At 44.0% G+C, this 21,195-nt stretch overlaps 2 protein-coding genes across 9 annotated transcripts in view; one reads left to right on the forward strand and one right to left on the reverse strand.

The window, feature by feature from the left end:
• Positions 1-4,691, reverse strand: part of LOC134358088 (LYR motif-containing protein 4) — a 151,993-nt gene extending 147,302 nt beyond the window's left edge. For both annotated transcript variants that reach the window (XM_063070037.1, XM_063070039.1), the window contains exon 1: positions 4,464-4,691. In XM_063070037.1, the coding sequence (XP_062926107.1) occupies positions 4,464-4,549 (86 nt within the window). In that variant the 5' untranslated portion in view covers positions 4,550-4,691. The remainder of the gene's footprint in view (positions 1-4,463) is intronic.
• fars2 (phenylalanyl-tRNA synthetase 2, mitochondrial) overlaps positions 4,608-21,195 on the forward strand; it is a 434,754-nt gene continuing 418,166 nt past the window's right edge. For 6 of the 7 annotated variants that reach the window (XM_063070032.1, XM_063070031.1, XM_063070030.1 and 3 more), the window contains exons 1-2: positions 4,608-4,744; positions 18,779-18,812. The gene's annotated coding sequence lies outside the window, so the exon portion shown is untranslated. The remainder of the gene's footprint in view (positions 4,745-18,778; positions 18,813-21,195) is intronic. The other variant, XM_063070033.1, reaches the window with a different exon arrangement.

The raw sequence follows: 21,195 nt of genomic DNA on the forward strand, positions 1-21,195 counted from the left end.
GCCAAGGGAAATCTCGCATGCAATTGTGGTTGTTGTGTACATCCCTCCCTCTGCCAACCCGACATCGGCGTGTAACATCATTTACACCGTCATAGACAGATTACAAACCCAGCACCCGAGTGCCCTCATTACCATCTCGGGTGACTTCTACCATGTTACCATGGCTAGAACACTGCCCAATTTCACGCAGTACGTGAGCTGTACAACCAGAGGGAAGAGGACTCTGGATTTGATGTACGCTAACGTTAAGGATGCATACAGCTCCTCTCCCCTCCCCCCAGTGGGAAGGTCAGATCACAACTTGGTGCATCTAAAACCCTGCTACGTGCCTCTGGTGAAGAGTAAACCAGCAACCTCGAGGACAGTGAGAAAATGGACGGAGGAGGCTTATGAGACGCTCCAGGGTTGTTTTGGGGTGACAGACTGGCAGGCACTCTGTGAGCCACATGGAGAGGATATTGATGGGCTCACAGAGTGCATCACTGATTACATCAACTTCTGTGTGGACTGCAATGTTCCGACAAGAACTGTCCTTTGTTATTCAAATAACAAGCCATGGGTGACAAAGGACATCCTGAACGCTAAAAAGAGGGTGTTTAGAGATGGAAATAGGGAGGAGCTGAGGGCAATACAGAGGTACCTGAAAGCCAGGATCAGGGAGGCTAAAGACAGGTACAGGAGGAAGCTTGAGTGGAAACTCCAGCAGAACAACATGAGAGAGGTCTGGAGGGGGATGAGGACCATCATTGGGTTCTGGCAAACCAGCAACAGAGGAGCTGAAGGCAGCGTGGACAGGGCCAACGAACTTAACCTGTTCTTTAACAGATTTGACATTGTGGCCCCTGCCCATCCCCCACATGAACCATCTTTTGTCGGCCCCCAACCAACAAATATTCCACTCTCCCCTCCTACCCCTCCTCACAGTCCCCCACCCTGCTCTCATGACTATACCCCTCCCCCACACGAAACCACCACAGTGGGCTTCACAGCTGAACAGGTGAGAAGACAGCTGAAACGTCTCAACCCAAGCAAGGCTGCAGAACCGGATGGTGTCAGTACCAGGGTGCTCAAAGCCTGTGCCCCTCAGCTATGTGGAGTACTTCGCCATGTAGTCAACATGAGCCTGAGGCTCCGCAGGGTTCCTGTACTGTGGAAGACGTCCTGCCTCGTCCCTGTGCCGAAGACGCCGCGCCCCAGCGGCCTCAATGACTACAGACTGGTGGCATTGACCTCCCACATCATGAAGACCCTGGAGAGACTTGTTCTGGAGCTGCTCTGGCCTATGATCAGGCCACACTTAGATCCCCTCCAGTTCGCCTACCAGCCCTGACTAGGAGTTGAGGATGCCATCGTCTACCTGCTGAACTGTGTCTACGCCCACCTGGACAAGCCAGCGAGCACTGTGAGGGTCATGTTTTTTGACTTCTCCAGTGCGTTCAACACCATCCGCCCTGCTCTGCTGGGGGAGAAGCTGACAGCGATACAGGTGGATGCTTCCCTGGTATCATGGATTCTTGATTACCTGACTGGCAGACCACAGTACGTGTGCTTGCAACACTGTGTGTCCGACAGAGCGATCAGCAGCACTGGGGCTCCACAGGGGACTGTCTTGTCTCCCTTTCTCTTCACCATTTACACCTCGGACTTCAACTACTGCACAGAGTCTTGTCATCTTTGGAAGTTTTCAGATGACTCTGCCATAGTTGGATGCATCAGCAAGGGAGATGAGGCTCAGTCCAGGGCTACGGTAGGAAACTTTGTCACATGGTGTGAGCAGAATTATCTGCAACTTAATATGAAAAAGACTAAGGAGCTGGTGGTAGGCCTGAGGAGAGCTAAGGTACCGGTGACCCTTGTTTCCATCCAGGGGGTCAGTGTGGACATTGTGGAGGATTACAAATACCTGGGGATACGAATTGACAATAAACTGGACTGGTCTAAGAACACTGAGGCTGTCTACAAGAAGGGTCAGAGCTGTCTCTATTTCCTGAGGAGACTGAGGTCCTTTAACATCTGCCGGACGATGCTGAGGATGATCTATGGCCAGTGCTATCATGTTTGCTGTTGTGTGCTAGGGCAGCAGGCTGAGGGTAGCAAACACCAAAAGAATCAACAAACTCATTCGTAAGGCCAGTGATGTTGTGGGCATGGAACTGGACTCCCTCATGGTGGTGTCTGAAAAGAGGATGCTGTCCAAGTTGCATGCCATCTTGGTCAATGTCTCCCATCCACTACATAATGTACTGGGTGGGCACAGGAGTACATTCAGCCAGAGACTCATTCCACCGAGATGCAACACAGAGCGTCATAGGAAGTCATTCCTGCCTGTGGCCATCAAACTTTACAACTCCTCCCTTGGAGGGTCAGACACCCTGAGCCAATAGGCTGGTCCTGGACTTATTTCATAATTTACTGGCATAATTTACGTATTACTATTTAACTATTTATGGTTCTATTACTATTTATTATTTATGGTGCAACTGTAACAAAAACCAATTTCCCCCGGGATCAATAAAGTATGACCATGACAATGACTAATTTATAGTTTTATTTGTTGTCCAGCAAGTTGTTGCTATGCTTCACCAGTGACATCTTAAATCAGAACCAGATCCTAGGGGTTTGTGAGAAGATAGATATTGAGATGTTTCAACTCATGAGAGAGTCTCAAACAAGAGGAGGTAGCTATTAAATAAGGGAGCTGTCATTTAAAGCAGATTAGAGTCATATTGCACAAAACAGTCGTTTCAGCCTACCAAGTCCACATCAACCATCAAATTCTATGTACTAGTTCCATTACCAGCACTTGGTCCATAGCAACCTGAACTAACCATACCCGTTTTGGTGATTCAAGTACTTGGTTAGATACATTACATGCATAGGAATTTCTCCTTGCAGAGAATGCCAAAACTCTCATATGCATTGCAGTACAAACCTGGCACCACAGGCAAACAATGAGAGCTCTGGCTTCAACTTTCATTGCTATGCCCATGACTATATAGCTTCATCTTCAATATTATAATTCCAAGCAAACTCATTTCCAAATTCCTAGATTTAGGACTCAACATCTCCCTTTGCAAATGGATGGTTGATTTCCTGACCAACAAACTCAAATCAATAAGGATAAGCAACAGCACAACCACCATAATTTCCCTCAACCCCTACTCTACTCCCTTTCCACCCACGACAGTGTGGTCCAATTCTGCTCTAACTCCGTGTACAAGTTTGCAGATGACACCACCATTGTATGCCAAATAATAATGATGAATCAAACTACAACGTGGTCTTGAAGAGCTTAGTGGCACAGTGTCATGACTCTTTCAAAGTCAGCAAAACAAAAGAGCTGGCCACTGACTTCAGAAAATGGGGAGATGTACATATTCTTGTTTACATCAGTGGTGGTGAGGTCAAGACAGGTGAAAGCTTTGTATTCTTTAATGATCATCAACAATAGCATATTTTCAATGAATCACGAAGACACCATGGCCAACAAAGCTCACCAATGATTTTACCACGTTAGAACCTAAGGAAATCTGGCCCCTCTGACCCTCACTAATTTTTAGTGATAGACCATATAAGGCATTCTATCTAGATACATCATGGCTTGGTGTGGCGACTGTTGTGCCCATTACCACAACAAACTGCCCAGCTGTGAACAAACTTCAGCACATCATGGAAACAAGCCTCCCTTCCATGGAATCTATTTAAACTTCTCGTTGCCTCAGTAAAGCAGCCAATATGCAGATAAATGCACCCACCCTGGTGATTCTTTCTTCTCTACCCTCCACCACTCACCGAGCAGGAGGTACAAAAGCCACCTGACTCAAGGACTCAAGCATGGTATAATCTTAATCCTAACACAGTCACATAACCAAACCCAATTAAACTTAAGGCAGCTTTTCTTCTCCAAAAATCTCCTTCTTAAGCCCACCCTCTGCCACCTCCAGTTTAAATTCCATGCGGAATATTTTGGAGGATCGAGAACCAAGGACAGCATGTATCTTGTCTTTTTTTTTCATCACTACAGTCTTTTACATAACTCTTTACAGAAAATTTCGACACAAACGCCCCAACACCCAAGCCCAACACAACTTTGATGAACACAGAGGAGGAATTTAGAAATCGGGGCCTCGGACCAAAACGTCAACTGTTTATCGCCTCCACAAACGCTGACTGATTCGCTGAGTTCATCCAGCACTTTGTGTGTTGCTCAAGATTTCCAACATCTGCAGAATCTCTAATTTTTAAGAATTTTTAATTCTTTGATTAATACTTCTTGGGATCAGAATATATTGCCGTTTGAATTTTTAATATTAAACGGCTAGGCAACTTTCACGTGTCAAACCTGCTAAATAACTGTTTTCACACCCTGACACAGACACTATTTCATGTTTTAAAACACAACCAGCGTGATAATTAGAATATTTCTTCACAAAATGAAAATAAACAAAAATCGTTTTGTTTACCTATAATTGTAACTGGGAAATTTCTTGCTTTCTCTCAACATCATCCTGTAGAGAGACAGCACCTCCCTGCTGCTGGGCGCCGCCATTTTCCTGCTCGGGACCTTCGAGCCGAGGCGACAGGACCCCGCGCGAGGAGGCCTCGGCCGCTGCCGGTTGAAAGGCCGTGGCGCGCTCCGAGCGGCGTCCCTCCCGCCCCCACTCTGTGACCGGCAAAGGCGGCGTGCTCCTATTGGCAGCCCGGGCTCAGCGAAGGGGGGACGCTGTTAGACTTGTGGAGGGAGGTGAGTGAGTTAGTGAGTGTTCGGGTGCCGGCGACGTTATGAATATCACACGCACACGCCCCACAGCAATGGGAAGTTTGGTTCCAACTAGATCATTCGGTGTAGCTGGGAAAGCAGGGAGGAACTGTGGCGTTTCATATTTGTTGGAGGGACTGGGCTGCCTGGAGTTCAGACAAACTATTCATCTCCGGGCGATACTAAGAAAAAAAAAACTCCTTTCTCTGGGTTTCTGAGTATTAAAACAAGGAGAACACGCCATTTTGCATTTACCCCACCAACCAAAGATACTATTCCCTTCCCTGTCGGCTTATTGAATGTACTTAAATGCATTCATTCAAACTCCAGTGTTAAAAACGTGCAGATAAAGGAAAGGGTGGAGAAAACAAAAGGATTATTTGCAAGAGGATGGACTCTTAAGAGAGTGAGTGGCACAAATTGTCCACTGGTAATTAATGAAGATTTGTTAACTGCAACAATCTCTCTGAGGGAGATGTAAATAAATCTTTGGTGCAGAAGGGAAAGAGGGTAGAAATAGGGGACTCTGTGGACATGAAGGGGACACATCCACAGCATCTTGGAGAGGGAGGGAGAGCAGCCAGATGTCTTGGTACATATTGATACCAGTGACTTAAAGAAGAAAAGCAAAGAGGTCCTGAAAAGAGAATTTAGAGAGCTTGTTAGAAAGCTGAGCAGCAGGACCTCCCAGATAGTAATTTCTGGATTGCTGCCTGTGCCACATGCCAGTGAGGTGAGAAACAGGATGATTTGGCAGTTTAATGTGTGGCTTAAAAGCTAATGCAGGGGGCAGGGCTTCAGGTTTGTGGATCATTGGGATCTCTTCTGGGGGAGGTATGACCGATTCAAAAGTGATGGGTTGCACCTAAACCCAAGGGGGACAATATTCTCGCAGGCAGGTTGGTTAGAGCTGTTGGGGAGAGTTTAAACTAACTTAGCAGGAGGGTGGGAATTGGAGTGAAGGGACTCAGGATAGGACAAATGGTAAAAAAGCATGGACAGTGAGCAGTCAGAGTGTCAGGAAGGGCAGGCAGATGATAGGACAAAATTGCAGCCAGCAGGGTATGTATCATTGCATTAGGGATGCAGAATCAAAAAGGGTAGCAAATACAGTACTCAAAGTGTTATATCTCAGTGCACAGAATATGAGAAATAAAGGTGGATGATCTTGTTGCACTATTGCAAGATTGTCAGGAATGATGATGTGGCCATCACTGAATCGTAGCTGGATGGTTGTAGTTGGGAGCTGAATGTCCAAGGTTACATGTTGAATCGGAGGGATAGGAAGGTCGGCAGAGGGGCTGTTGGTAAAGAATGGCATCAAATCAGTATAAAGATGTAACAGAGAATCAGAAGATGTTGAATCCTTGTGTGCAAGAAAGTGCAAGGATAAAAGCAACTTATGGCAGGATTCCCAACAGTAGCTGGGATGTGGACCACGGATTACAATGGGAAATAGAAAATGTGTGTCAAAAGGGCAATGTTATGATAGTCATGGGAGATTTCAACATGCAGGTCGATTGGGGAAAATCAGGTTGGTAATGGATCTCAAGAGAGTGAGTGTGTTGAATGCCTATGAGATGGCTTTTTGGAGCTGTTTGTCATTGAGCCTACTAGGGGATCAGCTATACTGGATTGGGTGTTATGAAATGACATCGGTGAAACTCTTTACACACCTGTCCTTGTAAATGCCCTGAATCGTGGGAAGTTCACAACTACAGATGCGCTGGGCTGTCCACACCACTCTCTGCAGAGTCCTGTGATTAAGGGAGGTACAATTCCCAGACCAGGCAGTTATGCTCTTAATTGTGCCCCTGTAGAAAGTTCTTAGGATTTAGGGGCCCATACCAAACTTGCTCAACCGTCTGAGGTGAAAGAGGCGCTGTTGTGCCTTTTTCACCACACAGCTGGTGTGTACGGACCACATAAGGTCTTCGGTGATGTGGATGCTGAGGAACTTAAAGCTGTTTACCCTCTCAGCCCCAGATCCATTGATGTCAATAGGGGTTAGCCTGTCTCCATTCCTCCTGTAATCCACAACCAACTCCTTTGTTTTTGTGACATTGAGGGAGAGGTAGTTTTATTGACACCACTGTGTCAGAGAGATGACTTCTTCCCTGTAGGCCACCTCATTATTATTTGAGATTAGGCCAATCAATGTAGTGGCGTTGGCAAATTTAATTAGCAGATTAGAGCTGTGGGTGGCGATACAGTCATGGGCATACAGGGAGTAATGGAGGGGATTCAGTACGCGGTCTTGAGGGGCTCCTGTATTGAGAGTCAGAGGGTTGGAGGTGAGGGAGCCCACTCTTACAACTGACTGGCGATCTGATAGGAAGTCCAGGATCCAGCTGCACAAGATAGGGTCAAGGCCAAGGTCTCTGAACTTCTTGTTGAGCCTGGATGGAACTATGATGTTGAATGCTGAACTGTAGTCCAAGAACAGCACTCTCACATAAACATCCTTCTTCTCCAGATGTGTAAGGACAGTATGTAGAGCTATGGCTATTGCGTCCTCTGTCGGTTGGTTGTGTCGGTAGGCAAATTGTAGGGGGTCCAGCTTAGGTGGTAGCAAGCTGCAGATGTAATCCTTGACCAGCCTCACAAAGCAGTTGCTTATAAATGAGGTGAGTGTGACAGGACGCCAGTCGTTCAGGCATGTTACCTTGGTCTTTTTTGGTACAGGGACAATGGTGGATAATTTGAAGTAGGAGGGCACTCTGTACTGGGAGAGGGAGAGATTAAAAATATCAGTGAACACACCTGTCAGTTGTGCTGCACAGATCCTGAGTACGTGCCCTGGGATGCCATCAGGTCCCGCTGCCTTGTGACTGTCCAGTCGTTGGAAACATCTGCGTACCTCAGCCTCAGAGATGACCAGGTTGCAGGTTGTAGCGGTGGCTTTCCTCTGAGGCTCAGAGTTAGTGACATCGAACTGAGCATAAAAGCGATTGAGTTCATTTGGGAGAGAGGCCGCAATGTTGGCACCACAGTGTTTGGCTCTGAAGTCTGTGATGGTATGTAATTGTTGCCACAAGTCATGTGCGCTTTTCGTTGTTAATCTTAACTCCATCTTGTCCCTATGTTATTGTTTCGCAGCCTTGATACCTTTGTGCAGATCATAGCTGCTTTTCTTGAGCTCTAGTTGATTGCCAGCGATGTAAGCTCGATGTCGCGCTCTAAGTGCTGCTCGCACGGAACTATTGATCCAGGCTTTCTGGTTTGGGAGGACCCTGACTGACTTCTGTGGGACAACATCGTTGATGCACTTCCGGATGAAGCACATGACTCCATCAGTCCGCTTGGAGACATCCTCATCATGGAAGACATTCCAGTAGACATCATCGAAGCAGTCCTGCAGTATGGAGGCCAATTGGTCGGACCAACAGTGGACGGCTTTAACTATGGCCACCTCTTGATTCAGCTTCTGCCTGTACGTTGGCAAAAGCAGGATCGAAGAGTGATCTGATTTTCCAAAAGCTGGGCGAAGGAGACCTTTGTAGGCATTGTGGAAGGGAATGCAGGAGTGGTCAAGTGTGTTATCTCCACGAGTGCTCACCTGGATGTGCTGACAAAACTTTGGAGAGACTTTCGTCAGCGACATTCAATTAAAGTCACCGGCGACAATGAAGGCAGCCTCTGGGTGTGTAGTCTCCAGTGTGTTAATGGTCTTGTACAATTCCTTGAGAGCCGCGTCAGTATCAGCCTGCGGTGGAATGTACACTGCTGTGATGATAACAGCCATGAACTCCCGAGGCAGCCAGTAGGGTCTGCACAGCAGAACTAGGTATTCCAGGTCTGGGGAACAAAAGGATTTGAGTGCTTGCACATTCTGGGGGTCGCACCAAGCATTGTTGGCCTTGAAGCATACCTGTCCTCCTTTACTCTTCCCAGTGAGGTTTTTTGACCTGTCCACCTGGAACAGGGAGCACCCAGAAGGTTTGATAGCATAATCTGGTATCTCCTCTGTCAGCCAGGTCTCCACAAAGCACAAACAGTTGCATTCCTTTATTTCCGCTGATAGGAGATTCTGGCTCTCAGTTCACAAAGCTTGTAATCCAGGGACTGAATGTTAGCCAGGAGAATGCTAGGGAGCAGCGGCCGGTTTGCATGCTATCTTAGCCTCACCAGGACGCCGGGCCTTCTCCCTTGTCTCTGGTGCTTCTTCCGAGGTACTGGCGGTGTAAGAGATGAGTCTCCCATGCATCATGCAAGCAGGGTATCCCAGTGTAGAAAAGGCAGCAGGTAGTGTTGAGGAAACAGGTAAGCTACAGAAGGACGTAGACAGATTAGGAGAATGGGCAAGAAAGTGGAAAATGCATGGTCATGCACTTTGGTAGTAGAAATAAATGTGCATACTATTTTGTAAACGGGGAGAAAATCTAAAAATCTGAGATGCAAAGGGACTTGGGAGTCCTTGTGCTGAACACCCTAAAGGTTAACTTGCAGGTTGAGTTGGTGGTGAGGAAGGCAAATGCAATGTTAGCATTCATTTCAAGAGGTCTAGAATACAATAGCAGGGATGTGATGCTGAGGCTTTATAAGGCACTGGTGAGATCTCACCTTGAGTATTGTGAACAGTTTTGGGCCCCTCATCTTAGAAGAGATGTGCTGGCGTTGGAGAGGGTCCAGAGGAGGTTCACAAGGATGATTCCAGGAATGAAAGGGTTATTATACAAGGAATGTTGATGGTTCTGGGGCTGTACTCGCTGGAATTTAGAAAGATGAGGGGGGATCTCATTGAAACCTTTCAAATGTTGAAAGGCATAGACAGAGTAGATGTGGAAAGGATGTTTCCCATGGTGGGGGAGTTGAGGAAAAGAGGGCACAGCCTTAGGATATAGAGCGTCAATTTAAAACAGAGATGCGGAGAAATTTCTTTAGCCAGAGGATGGTGAATTTGTGGAATTTGTTACCACAGCAGCTGTGGAGGCCAGGTTGTTAGTTGTATTTAAGGCAGAGCTTGATAGTTTCTAAATTGGACACAGCGTCAAAAGTTATAGGGAGAAAGCTGGGGAATGGGGCTGGGAGGGCAAAAAAGGTTCAGCCGTGCTTGAATGGTGGAGCAGACTTGATTGGCTAAATGGCCTAATTCTGCTCTTATGTCTTATGGTCTTAGAAGGTAAATGAGGATAAAATAGAAAGGAAAATTTGAAGTAAAAGAAAATGATAGGAATACTAGCAGATTGGGCAGCATATGTGGAAAGTGCCAAGTTGAATTATTGCTGCAGGTTAATTTTAAATCAGAACTGGATCTATTCTCAGAATGGATAGGCCAGTTATGTGAAATTGTTGAGCAACATGCACAGAAAATGCTGGAGGAATTCAGCAAGTCAGGGAACATCTCTGGAGGGGAATAAACACTCAACATTTCAGGCTGAGACCCTTCATCGAGATGGGAAAGGAAGGCGGGAAGAAGTCAGAATAAGAAAGTGGGCGAGAGGAAAGGAATACAAGCGGGCAGGTGAGGGGGGAGGTGAGTGAGTGGGGGATAGGGATGAAGTAAGAAGCTGGGAGGGGATAGTTGGATGAGATAAAGGGCTGAAGGAGGAATCAACCCCTTCCTCCCTCAGCTTTTTCTTCAGCCCTTTACCAATTGCCTTCTCAGCTTCTTGAAGTGAACTCAGCTCCAAGTTTAGAAATTTAACTTTAGATTTCTCATTGCCTATTCATTATTCTAAATTTATGATCCAGTGATCTAACTAACCAACTGAATATTCCACATTGTCAGCCAAATGGTGTTGTTGTAGTTGGAGATGTGGCTAATTATGGAGTTGTCCATTTCCATGGCAATATTCAAATTCTTATGCATTTCATTTTAGACTGTTAGTTACTGCCCAAGGTAATTTAAGGCATTCTCAACAGTGCTCTCCAACAGCACCAACAACCTACTCAGTTTGGGTTTTGCTCAGAACACACAGATTCTTGGCTGTCAAACTAAACAGTGAGTCAGTGAATAAGAATAAATTGTTGATTTTATTTCTAAGGAACAAGATATGCCAAAAGGACTAGGTATCTGTGGGAGAACATGAGGAGTGGGAGTGGATTTCTGGATGATAAATTTAGATTAACAATGGATATATTGAGATAGTTCTTCCACTTGGTATTTCAAATCTTATTATTGACATTCCGTTGTCTTTTAGACTGGCCATGTTCTTGACATCTCCTCCTTTAGTTTGCCGGTTAATTGTTCACTGAATGCAGCAGGCCTATATAGCTTTGATCTAATTGTTTGTGGGATGACCTGGCTCTGTCTCTTGAATGCTGCTAGTTCTGTGTGGTGCACATGTACTGCAGTGTTGCAGTGTCAAGAAATGAAAATAAAAAAAAACTGCAGATGTTGGAAATCTCATCAAAACTCGGAAAGCTCACCTGGTTAGGCAGCATCTATGGAAAGAGCAACAGAATTGGCATTTCAGGTTGAAGATCATTCATTGGAACTGGTAAAGCAACCAAAACAAGTAGATTTAGGTTGCAGAAAAGTTTGGGGAAGGATGGCAAGGATAAAGAGGATATTGCTGGTAAGGTGAGGCTAAGAATATTGTTTTTGGTTTATTATTGTCACGTGTACAGTGAAAAGCTTGTCTTGCATATTATTCAGACAGATCAAGTCATTACACAGTGCATTGAGAAAGAAAAAGGGAAAATATTGCATAATAAAGTGTAAAAGCTTCTGAAAAAGTCCTGTGCAGGTAAACAATGAAGTGCAAAATCATAATGAGGTACATGGTGAGGCCAATAATTCATCTTATTGTACACGAGGTCTGTTCGACAGTGCTAACAGTGGGGTAGAAGGTGTCCTTGAGCCTGGTAGAATGTACTTTTAGGCTTCTGTGTCTTCTGCCCAATAAGAGGGGGATTGAAGAGGGATGGGTGGGGGTCATTGATTATGCTGGCTACTTTACTCAGGTTGTGAGAAGTATAGGTAGAGTCCGTAGAGGGAAGGCTGATTTCTGTGATGTTCTGAGCAGTGTCCACAACTCTGCAGTTTCTTGTGGTCACTTGTAAAGCAGTTGCCATGCCAAGTTTTGGAGCAATACATAGAGGTACCAACTGGAGAAGGGGCAGTGTTGGATCTCTGTTAGGGAATGAGATAGGTCAGGTGACGGAGCTTTGTGTTGGGGAGCACTTCGGGTCCAGTGATCACGATATCATTAGTTTCAATATAATTATGGAGAAGGATAGGACTGGACCAAGGATTGAGATTTTTGATTGGAGAAAGGCTAACTTTGAGGAGATGCGAAAGGATTTAGAAGGAGTGGATTGGGACAATTTGTTTTATGGGAGGATGTAATAGAGAAATGGAGGTCATTTAAAGGTGAAATTTTGAGGATTCAGGATCTTTTTGTTCCTGGCAGGTTGAAAGGAAAGGTTAAAAGTTTGAGAGAGCCGTGGTTTTCAAGGGATAATGGAAACTTGGTTCGGAAAAAGAGGGGGATCTTCAATAAATATAGGCAGCTTGGAGTAACTGAGGTGCTTGAGGAATATAAAGAATGTAAAAAGAATCTTAAGAAAGAAATTAGAAAAGCTAAAAGAAGATATGAGGCTGCTTTGGCAAGTAAGGTGAAAATAAATCCAAAGGGTTTCTACAGTTATATTAATAGCAAAAGGATAGTGAGGGATAAAATTGGTCCCTTAGAGAATCAGGGTGGACGGCTATGTGTGGAGCCAAAAGAGATGGGGGAGATTTTGAACAATTTCTTTTCTTCGGTATTCACTAAGGAGAAGGATATTGAATTGTGTAAGGTAAAGGAAACAAGAAAAGTAGTTATGGAAACTATGACGATTAAAGAAGAGGAAGTACTGGTGCTTTTAAGGAATATAAAAGTGGATAAGTCTCCGGGTCTGGACAAGATATTCCCTAGGACCTTGAGGGAAGTTAGTGTGGAAATAGCAGGGGCTCTGACAGAAATATTTCAAATGTCATTAGAAACGGGGATGGTGCTGGAGGATTGGCGTATTGCACATGTTGTTTCATTGTCTAAAAAGGATTCTAAGAGTAAACCTAGCAATTATCGGCCTGTGAGTTTGACGTCAGTGGTGGGTAAATTGATGGAAAGTATTCTTAGAGATGGTATATATAATTATCTGGATAGACAGGGTCTGATTAGGAACAGTCAACATGGATTTGTGCATGGAAGGTCATGTTTGACAAATCTTATTGAATTTTTTGATGAGGTTACTAAGAAAGTTGACGAGGGTAAAGCGGTGGATGTTGTCTATGTGGACTTCAATAAGGCCTTTGACAAGGTTCCACACAGAAGGTTAGTTAGGAAGGTTCAATCATTAGGCATTAATATCGAAGTAGTCAGAAGGATTCAGCAGTGGCTGGATGGGAGACACCAGATAGTGGTGGATAACTGTGTGTCAGATTGGAGGAGGGTGTCTAGTGGTGCGCTTCAGGGATCTGTACTGGGTCCAATGTTGTTTGTCATATATATTAATGATCTGGATGATGGGGTGTAAATTGGATTAGTAAGTATGCAGATGATACTAAGATAGGTGGAGTTGTGGATGATGAAGTAGGTTTTCAAAGCTTTCAGAGAGATTGGCCACCACAGACTCGTAGAACATTCTCAGCATCGTCCAGCATATGTTGAAGGACCTCAGTCTCCTCAGGAAATAGAGACGGCTCTGACCCTTCTTGTAGACAGCTTCAGTGTTCTTTGACCAGTCTAGTTTATTGTCAGTTCGTATCTCCAGGTATTTGTAATCCTCCACCATGTCCACACTGACCCCCTGGATGGAAACAGGGAGTCACCGGTACCTTAGCTCTCCTCAGGTCTACCATCAGCTCCTTAGTCTTTTTCACATTAAGCTGCAGATAATTCTGCTCACACCATGTGACAAAGTTTCCTACCGTAGCCCTGTACTCAGCCTCATCTCCCTTGCTGATGCATCCAACTATGGCAGAGTCATCAGAAAACTTCTGAAGATGACAAGACTCTGTGCAGTAGTTGAAGTCCGAGGTGTAGATGGTGAAGAGAAAGGGAGACAAGACAGTCCCCTGTGGAGCCCCAGTGCTGCTGATCACTCTGTCGGACACAGTGTTGCAAGCACACGTACTGTGGTCTGCCAGTCAGGTAATCAAGAATCCATGATACCAGGGAAGCATCCACCTGCATCGCTGTCAGCTTCTCCCCCAGCAGAGCAGGGCGGATGGTGTTGAACGCACTGGAGAAGTCAAAAAACATGACCCTCACAGTGCTCGCTGGCTTGTCCAGCTGGGCGTAGACAGGGTTCAGCAGGTAGACGATGACATCCTCAACTCCTAGTCAGGGCTGGTAGGCGAACTGGAGGGGATCTAAGTGTGGCCTGACCATAGGCCGGAGCAGCTCCAGAACAAGTCTGTCATGGTAAATGGTAGGGCATTGAAGAATGCTATAGAACAGAGAGATCGAGGAATAATGGTGCATAGTTCCTTGAAGATGGAATCTCATGTGGATAGGGTGGTGAAGAAAGCTTTTGGTATGCTGGCCTTTATTAATCAGAGCATTGAGTATAGGAGTTGGGATGTAATGTTGAAATTGTATAAGGCATTGGTAAGGCCAAATTTGGAGTATCGTGTACAGTTCTGGTCACCAAATTATATGAACGATGTCAGTAAAATTGAGGGAGTACAGAGGAGGTTTACTAAAATGTTGACAACAGGAATTCTGCAGATGCTGGAAATTCAAGCAATACACATCAAAGTTGCTGGTGAATGCAGCAGGCCAGGCAGCATCTCTAGGAAGAGGTACAGACGAAGGTTCTCGGCCTGAAAGGTCGACTGTACCTCTTCCTAGAGATGCTGCCTGGCCCACTGTGTTCACCCGCAACTTTGATGTGTGTTACTAAAATGTTGCCTGGGTTTCAGCTCCTAAGTTACAGAGAAAGGTTGAACAAGTTAGGTCTTTATTCTTTGGAGTGTAGAAGGTTGAAGGGGGACTTGATGGAGGTGTTTAAAATTATGAGGGGGATTGATAGAGTTGACGTGGATAGGCTTTTTCCATTGAGAATGGGGGAGATTCAAACAAGAGGACGTGAGTTGAGAGTTAAGGGGTAAAAGTTTAGGGGTAACATGAGGGGGAACTTCTTTACTCAGAGAGTGGTAGCTATATGGAACGAGCTTCCAGCAGAAGTGGTTGAGGCAGGTTCGATGTTGTCATTTAAAGTTAAATTGGATAGGAATATGGACAGGAAAGGAATGGAGGGTTATGGGCTGAGTGCAGGTCGGTGGGACTAGGTGAGAGTAAGAGTTCGGCACAGACTAGAAGGGCCCAGATGGCCTGTTTCCGTGCTGTAATTGTTATATGGTTATATAAGTTGTTACGCATTTAGACAGAATGTTTTCTGGTGATGCATCAATAAAAATTGGTAAGGGCTGATGAGGACATGCCAGAACTCTTTAGCTTTTGGAAGATGTCAAGGCGTGGTGAGCTTTACCTGACTCTGGTGACTCTGCAGTTAGGCCAGGCCAGGCCACTACTGACATTCTCTCCTAGGAACTTGAAGCTGTCAGCCTCAACACTCTTGATGTAGATGGAGCATGTGCTTCACCTCCTTCCTAAAGTCAATCACCAACTCTTTCGTTCCTCTGACATTCAGGGAAAGGTTGTTGCCATGACATCAAGTTACTAAGCTCTATCTTCTTCTGTACTCCAACTTATTGTTATTTGAGATACAAACCATTATGTAAACTTGTAGATAGTTAGGGTAGAATTTGGCCACATAGTCATGAGTGTACAAGGAGTAGAGTAGGGGCTTAAGACACAACCTTGTGGAACACCAGTGTTTAAAAAAATAATCATGCCAGAGATTTTGCTGCCGATCTTGAGTGATTTTGGTCTGTTGGTCAGGAAGTCAAGTTACAGCGAGAGGCTTTGACTCCTACAGCTCAGAGTCTGGTGATGAGTTTGCTTGGAATAATAGTATTGAAGGCAGAGGTCCTCCGTTGACCATGGATATTGCATCCCAGCTGTCTACGTGATACACAAACCATTACGCAAGCTGGGGCAGTATGATATGTAGAGCAAGCTGTTGCCCATGCAGCAAATTCCTCCCTCTCTATGCAGCTGATGAATCCAAAGGAACAGTAGACACTGACTCAGTTTGGCACCAGTGGTGTCGCAGGAATTGCAAGTCAGGGTCGAACTCAACGTAGATTGCCACAGGGACTCCAGCTTTGGGTTTTTCTTTGGGGTTTACTCCCAGTGGCTTCCCCCTGAGTGGGTATAGCCGCAAGGTAGCAAAGGTTTGAGATCAGAGCTTTCCTTCTAGATGAGCTGGCAACTCCAGCTGATGATCCGCGTCTGCCCAAAGCAACTGATTTTAAGGCACCAGGAACCCACCTTTGCCTCTTCTCTTGCAGTAGAAATGATTCCGCCGGGCCGGCTGGTGGCGCAATGACATCAGCGCTGGACCCAGGAGCGGAGGTTCCTGGGTTCGAAACCAGTTGGGTCTGCTCCCGAGTACGCTTTCCATTCGTGCCGGGTTGAGTGTGGAGATCACAACTCGACATCATAAAATAAAGGGAAAAATACTGCGAAATGTCCGTGTGAGGAGTGGCGCATCTTTCCCTCTCTCCCTCTCCTCCAGAAAGCCATGAAAAAGACATCAACAAGGATGCACACATGCACAGACTCGCACGCACACAGGCACACGCCAAAAAAAAAGAATGATTCTGCCAGGCTTAGTAGTTAGGCCACACATGAAGGCCAGGAGTTGGACTTGGTTGTCAGAAACTACTTGAGACACGTGCCATTGGGAACATTTAATAGGTAGTTGGATCTTACCTCCACTACCTCCTCTGGCTATAAGGAACCTTGAAGGCAGAATTGTAGTCAATAAACAGTAGTCTGATGTAGGTGTCTTTTGTCCAGAGAATTCAGGGATGCATGTAGGACTACATAAATGGTATCTGCTGTAGACCTGTTTCGATGGTAGGCAAATTGCAGTGGGTTGAGGTTGTCTGGAAAGCTGGAGTTGATGCGTGCCATGGCTCGCCTTTCGGACCACTTCATGATGGTAGATATCTGAGCCACTGGTTGGCAGTCGTTAAGACGCATTATCTTGTTTTCCTTGAGTACCAGGATGATAGTGGTCTTAAAGTAGGGGTGAACCACAGCCTGAAACAGGGAGAGGTTAAAATGTCTGAAAATACCTCTGCTAGCTGATCTGCACAGGCTGTAAGGATCTTAGGTCTTCTGGCTGATGGGTTAATGGAGCAGTTAGTGAAAATACAAGAAAAAGGGACATAAAGTGTGAAATGGAGGTCTGTAGCACTTGACCAGGAGGTCGTGCCATGTATATGTGAAAGAAGTTATCTGTTGTAAACTTTAATATTGAGTCTGAAGGGCTGCAAACTGCCCAGATGGAAGATGAGGATGTTCCCTAAGTTTATATTTTATCCCCTTGGCAATCCTGGCCTCGTCCATCTAGAGATATTTCCTTTATCTTATCATCTTTCTCTCTACCTCTGTGTCATAAACAAACTGATTTTATCACTTCCCGAGTTCTGATGAATAGTAGTGTCTTGGACCTAAACCATTGTCTCTCTTTCCACAGTTGCTGCCTGATCTACTGATTCTAAAATGTTGCCTAATTTTGCTAACCCATGGGAAATTTCAAATGTGGTAATATGAGAAAGGATTTCACTATGATCTGTTAGAATAGTGGGATAACTTTGAGGGAATAAATGGCCTGCTTATTTTTCCATGTTTGGAAACACTAGAAAATTTTTTTGCATGTTTGAGGATTCTTGCTATTTGAGATTGGGATTCTTTTTAGAAACTCTTCTAGCTAAAAAATGTATACTTTAATACAATATAGTTGTAAACACAGCGTATAGCCCAGACTGACATTGACCTGATATGTGGCACAATAGTGGTTATTGCTTGATGAAGATGACTTATCTGAAAGTTATTGGTCCTCTTTCTTGGGAATTTTTGGGGATATTCCCATTGTAAATAATATTAGTCAGGTTTTTTTTCACTTTACTGTCTAAGATGGAATGCTGCAGAATATATTGCATATGTTTTCAAGTACAGTAATTAATGGAAACGGCTTCAAAAGTAGTCAATTCAATTTCTTGTTTTTTTGTCTCTACCTTGCTATTGCTAAGTGCCCCTCTCAGCTCTGACCATTTTAAGAGTTAACAATGTAGGAGCAGCATAAGGCCATTCGGTCCATCAAATCTGTTCTGCCATTCAATTATGGCTCATTTATTTTCCCTCTCAACCCCTTTCTCCTGCTTTCTCTCCATAATCTCTGACATCCTTACTCATCAGGAACCTGTCAACCTCCGCTTTAAATATACCCAATGACTCAGCCTCCATAGCTGTCTGTGGTGAATTCTATAGATTTACCACCCTCTGGCTACAGAAATTCCTCCTCGTCTCTGCTGTAAAGGGGCATCCTTCTATTCTGACACTGTGGCCTCTGTTCTAACATTCTCTTACTATTGTAAACTTCCTCTCCATGTCCATGCCAACTAAACTTTTCAATATTCGGTAGGTTTCCATGAGATAACTTCTCACTCTTTTAAACTCCAGTGAGTACAGGCTCAGAGTCATCAAATGCTCTTTGTGCATTAACTTTTATTCCCGGAATCATTCTCATGAACCTCCCCTAGATCCTCTATGACAGCACATCCTTTCTTAGATGGGGGGCCAGAACTACTCAGAATACTCCCAAATGTAGTCTGAGAAATGCCTAACAAGGATTCAGGATTTAAAAACCTTGTTTTTATGTTCTAGTGTTATCAATTTGAATGTCAACAATACATTTGCTTATTATCAACTGAATCTGCAAATTAACCCTGATCTATTTAGACTGCTATATTGGCAAAAAAAAAACACCATTTACCTAATGAGTCCTGGCAACATCACCAATAAGAAAGAAATTTATCAAAAGTTGTGGTGTGAAATCAGCATGGTCCTGGATGTTTGAATTTTGAACTATTTAGATAAGTTGGTGTTGTATAACACTGCGTGATAAAATGGGATCATAATTAAATAATCTGTTCACTTTCATTACCAGGCAAGGATTTTGGAATCAAAACAGTCGCACAAAGGTATGATTGCTTATGTTAATACATTATGTGTATAGTTATAATTGATATGTTTCAAGTTGATAAATATCATATGACTTCTACCTATTTAATTTTGGACGAATTAGTTGTCAATTTTCATTGAAACTGGATTATTTTGCAGTATTATAAGCATCTTATGTTTGTCAATAGGTATTGTTTGTTAATTCACAAAGTAGGTCTGTGGAATCTAGATCCTTAAGCTAGTACAGAATAGAATTGCATTTATCTATTCATAGTACTTATAGCTTAGAGGTAGCAGTATGTCAGAACAGTATAGTATCCAGATATTTTGTCCAATTGTAATCTGTTAACGATTCACACTTCACACTAATATAGTTTGCCTTAATTGTTTTTAGAAATTACTTTCTGATACAATGGATTCCAGTTAACTGGGACACATCAGGACCAGTATAATTTGGTCCAATTAAGAGGCTGCTCCAATTAGCTGAAGTTTTACAGAAATGGTTAAAAAGGTATAAAAAAGACAATCTGCTATTTAATAAATAGGCATCTGTTAGTCTCGTGAGACCATGGATTTGCGCCTTGGAAGGTTTCCAGGGCGCAGGCCTGGGCAAGGTTGTATGGAAGACTGGCAGTTGCCCATGCTGCAAGTCTCCCCTCTCCATGCGACTGATGTTGTCCAAGGGAAGGGCATTAGGACCCATACAGCTTGGCACCGGTGTCGTCGCAGAGCAATGTGTGGTTAAGTGCCTTGCTCAAGGACACAACACGCTGCCTCAGCCGAGGCTCGAACTAGCGACCTTCAGATCACTAGACTGACGCCTTAACTACTTGCCAACAAATGATGTATTTAAATGAAATACCGAACAAATTAGAATATTACAAATACTACTTCAGTACTATAAATCTATGTACTAGATCTTAATACAGGCTGAGTACCCCTTATTCGAAATGCTTGGGGCCAGGAATGTTTCGGGTTTTGGATTTTGCAATATATAATGAGATAGCTTGGGTTTGCTATAATTTCCAACTCAGAAATTATGTGCTATTGGTAAACAGTCTTTGTTTTATACTTGTTCATCACACATATGTACTGATGCAGCTGTTAAGTGTGTTGGATTTTCATCAGCGATGACCTTGGCAAACTTATCAATGAATTTCTCTGCTGCTTCATGATACTTTATCACCAAAAATCTTTGAAAACTTAATGCCACGTCTTTTCTTAAGTTTCTTCAAATAGCTTGCTGAATATTCAGAATTACCTTCTGTCGCGATAGATATTTGTAAGTTTAATGATCAGCATACCTTAAAAGGCATATGTTCAGACACTGATGAATCCACTCTTTCAGTACATGATTGCAATCTTCATTTTTCATATTACGCAGTGTTTTTCAGTTTTTATTTAATTTTTGATCATCACATATGTGTGGTCATTTCTCACTACATATGTGGTGTGTAGACACCTGTGTGTTGCCTGGGAAACTTTACAGCGCCTTGTGGGATTTTCCATTTGTATTGTCAGGTCAGGGCTTAAAAAAGTTTTGGATTTTGGATAAGAAACACTCACCTTGTAGTTATCGACAGAGGAATTAATCCAGAGTACGTGCTGTGTTCTTTTGATTGACTGTAAATGACCAAAACCAGAGCTGAGACCTAGTCCAGGTAACACACACAAAATACTGGTGGAACTCAGCAAGCTGGGCAGCCTCTATAGAAAAGAGTGAACAGTTGACACTTTGGGCAGAGACCATTCTTCAGGACTTCAGGACCTAGTGCAGGTAATGGACTGCCTTCATACAATGTTTTCGATGATTGCATCCTCCAAATCTTCATTTTCATTGTGACATTGAAGACCTTCAAATTCTTTGTAGTTGAAGTAGTCAAATTGTTACATTTTCATTCATGGCTGTTTCTGGCATCTCCAAACCTGAAGGCTTGAAACCACAGTGAACAAAATGGTTCAGAATTGTCTTACTACTTATTTCTCATCAATTGTAAGTGACAAAAATCCCTGCTCTTTGAACATAAACAGGTGCAACTGATGCTGTTTAGAAACTGTTTGCTGTATGCACAGTGTCCTGTCCAGCGGCCGTGCAAGTGCACACATCTGACACTAGTTAGAACCTGTTCAGCAACAGTCTCCTGTCCCAATCAAGTGCCATAGTGTCCCAAATAAATAAAGGGGATCCTGGCTATTTTCTCAATTAATTTGATGTTCTTTAAGATTTGTCCCAAAATAAGTGGCAGTCAGGATTAACCGGAATCCACTGTATTTCTTTCCAGTGTTGATGACCTGCTCCTCCCCGGTGGCTCAGTGGCTAATGTGAAGTAATCACATCTGAAGATGAGGTTTTAGGCTTGGTCCCTGATCTTTCTTTCTTTTAGTTAATTCTCAGGAATAAAG

The sequence above is a fragment of the Mobula hypostoma genome, chromosome 17 (assembly GCF_963921235.1).
Source record: "Mobula hypostoma chromosome 17, sMobHyp1.1, whole genome shotgun sequence".
Lineage (NCBI taxonomy): Eukaryota > Metazoa > Chordata > Chondrichthyes > Myliobatiformes > Myliobatidae > Mobula > Mobula hypostoma.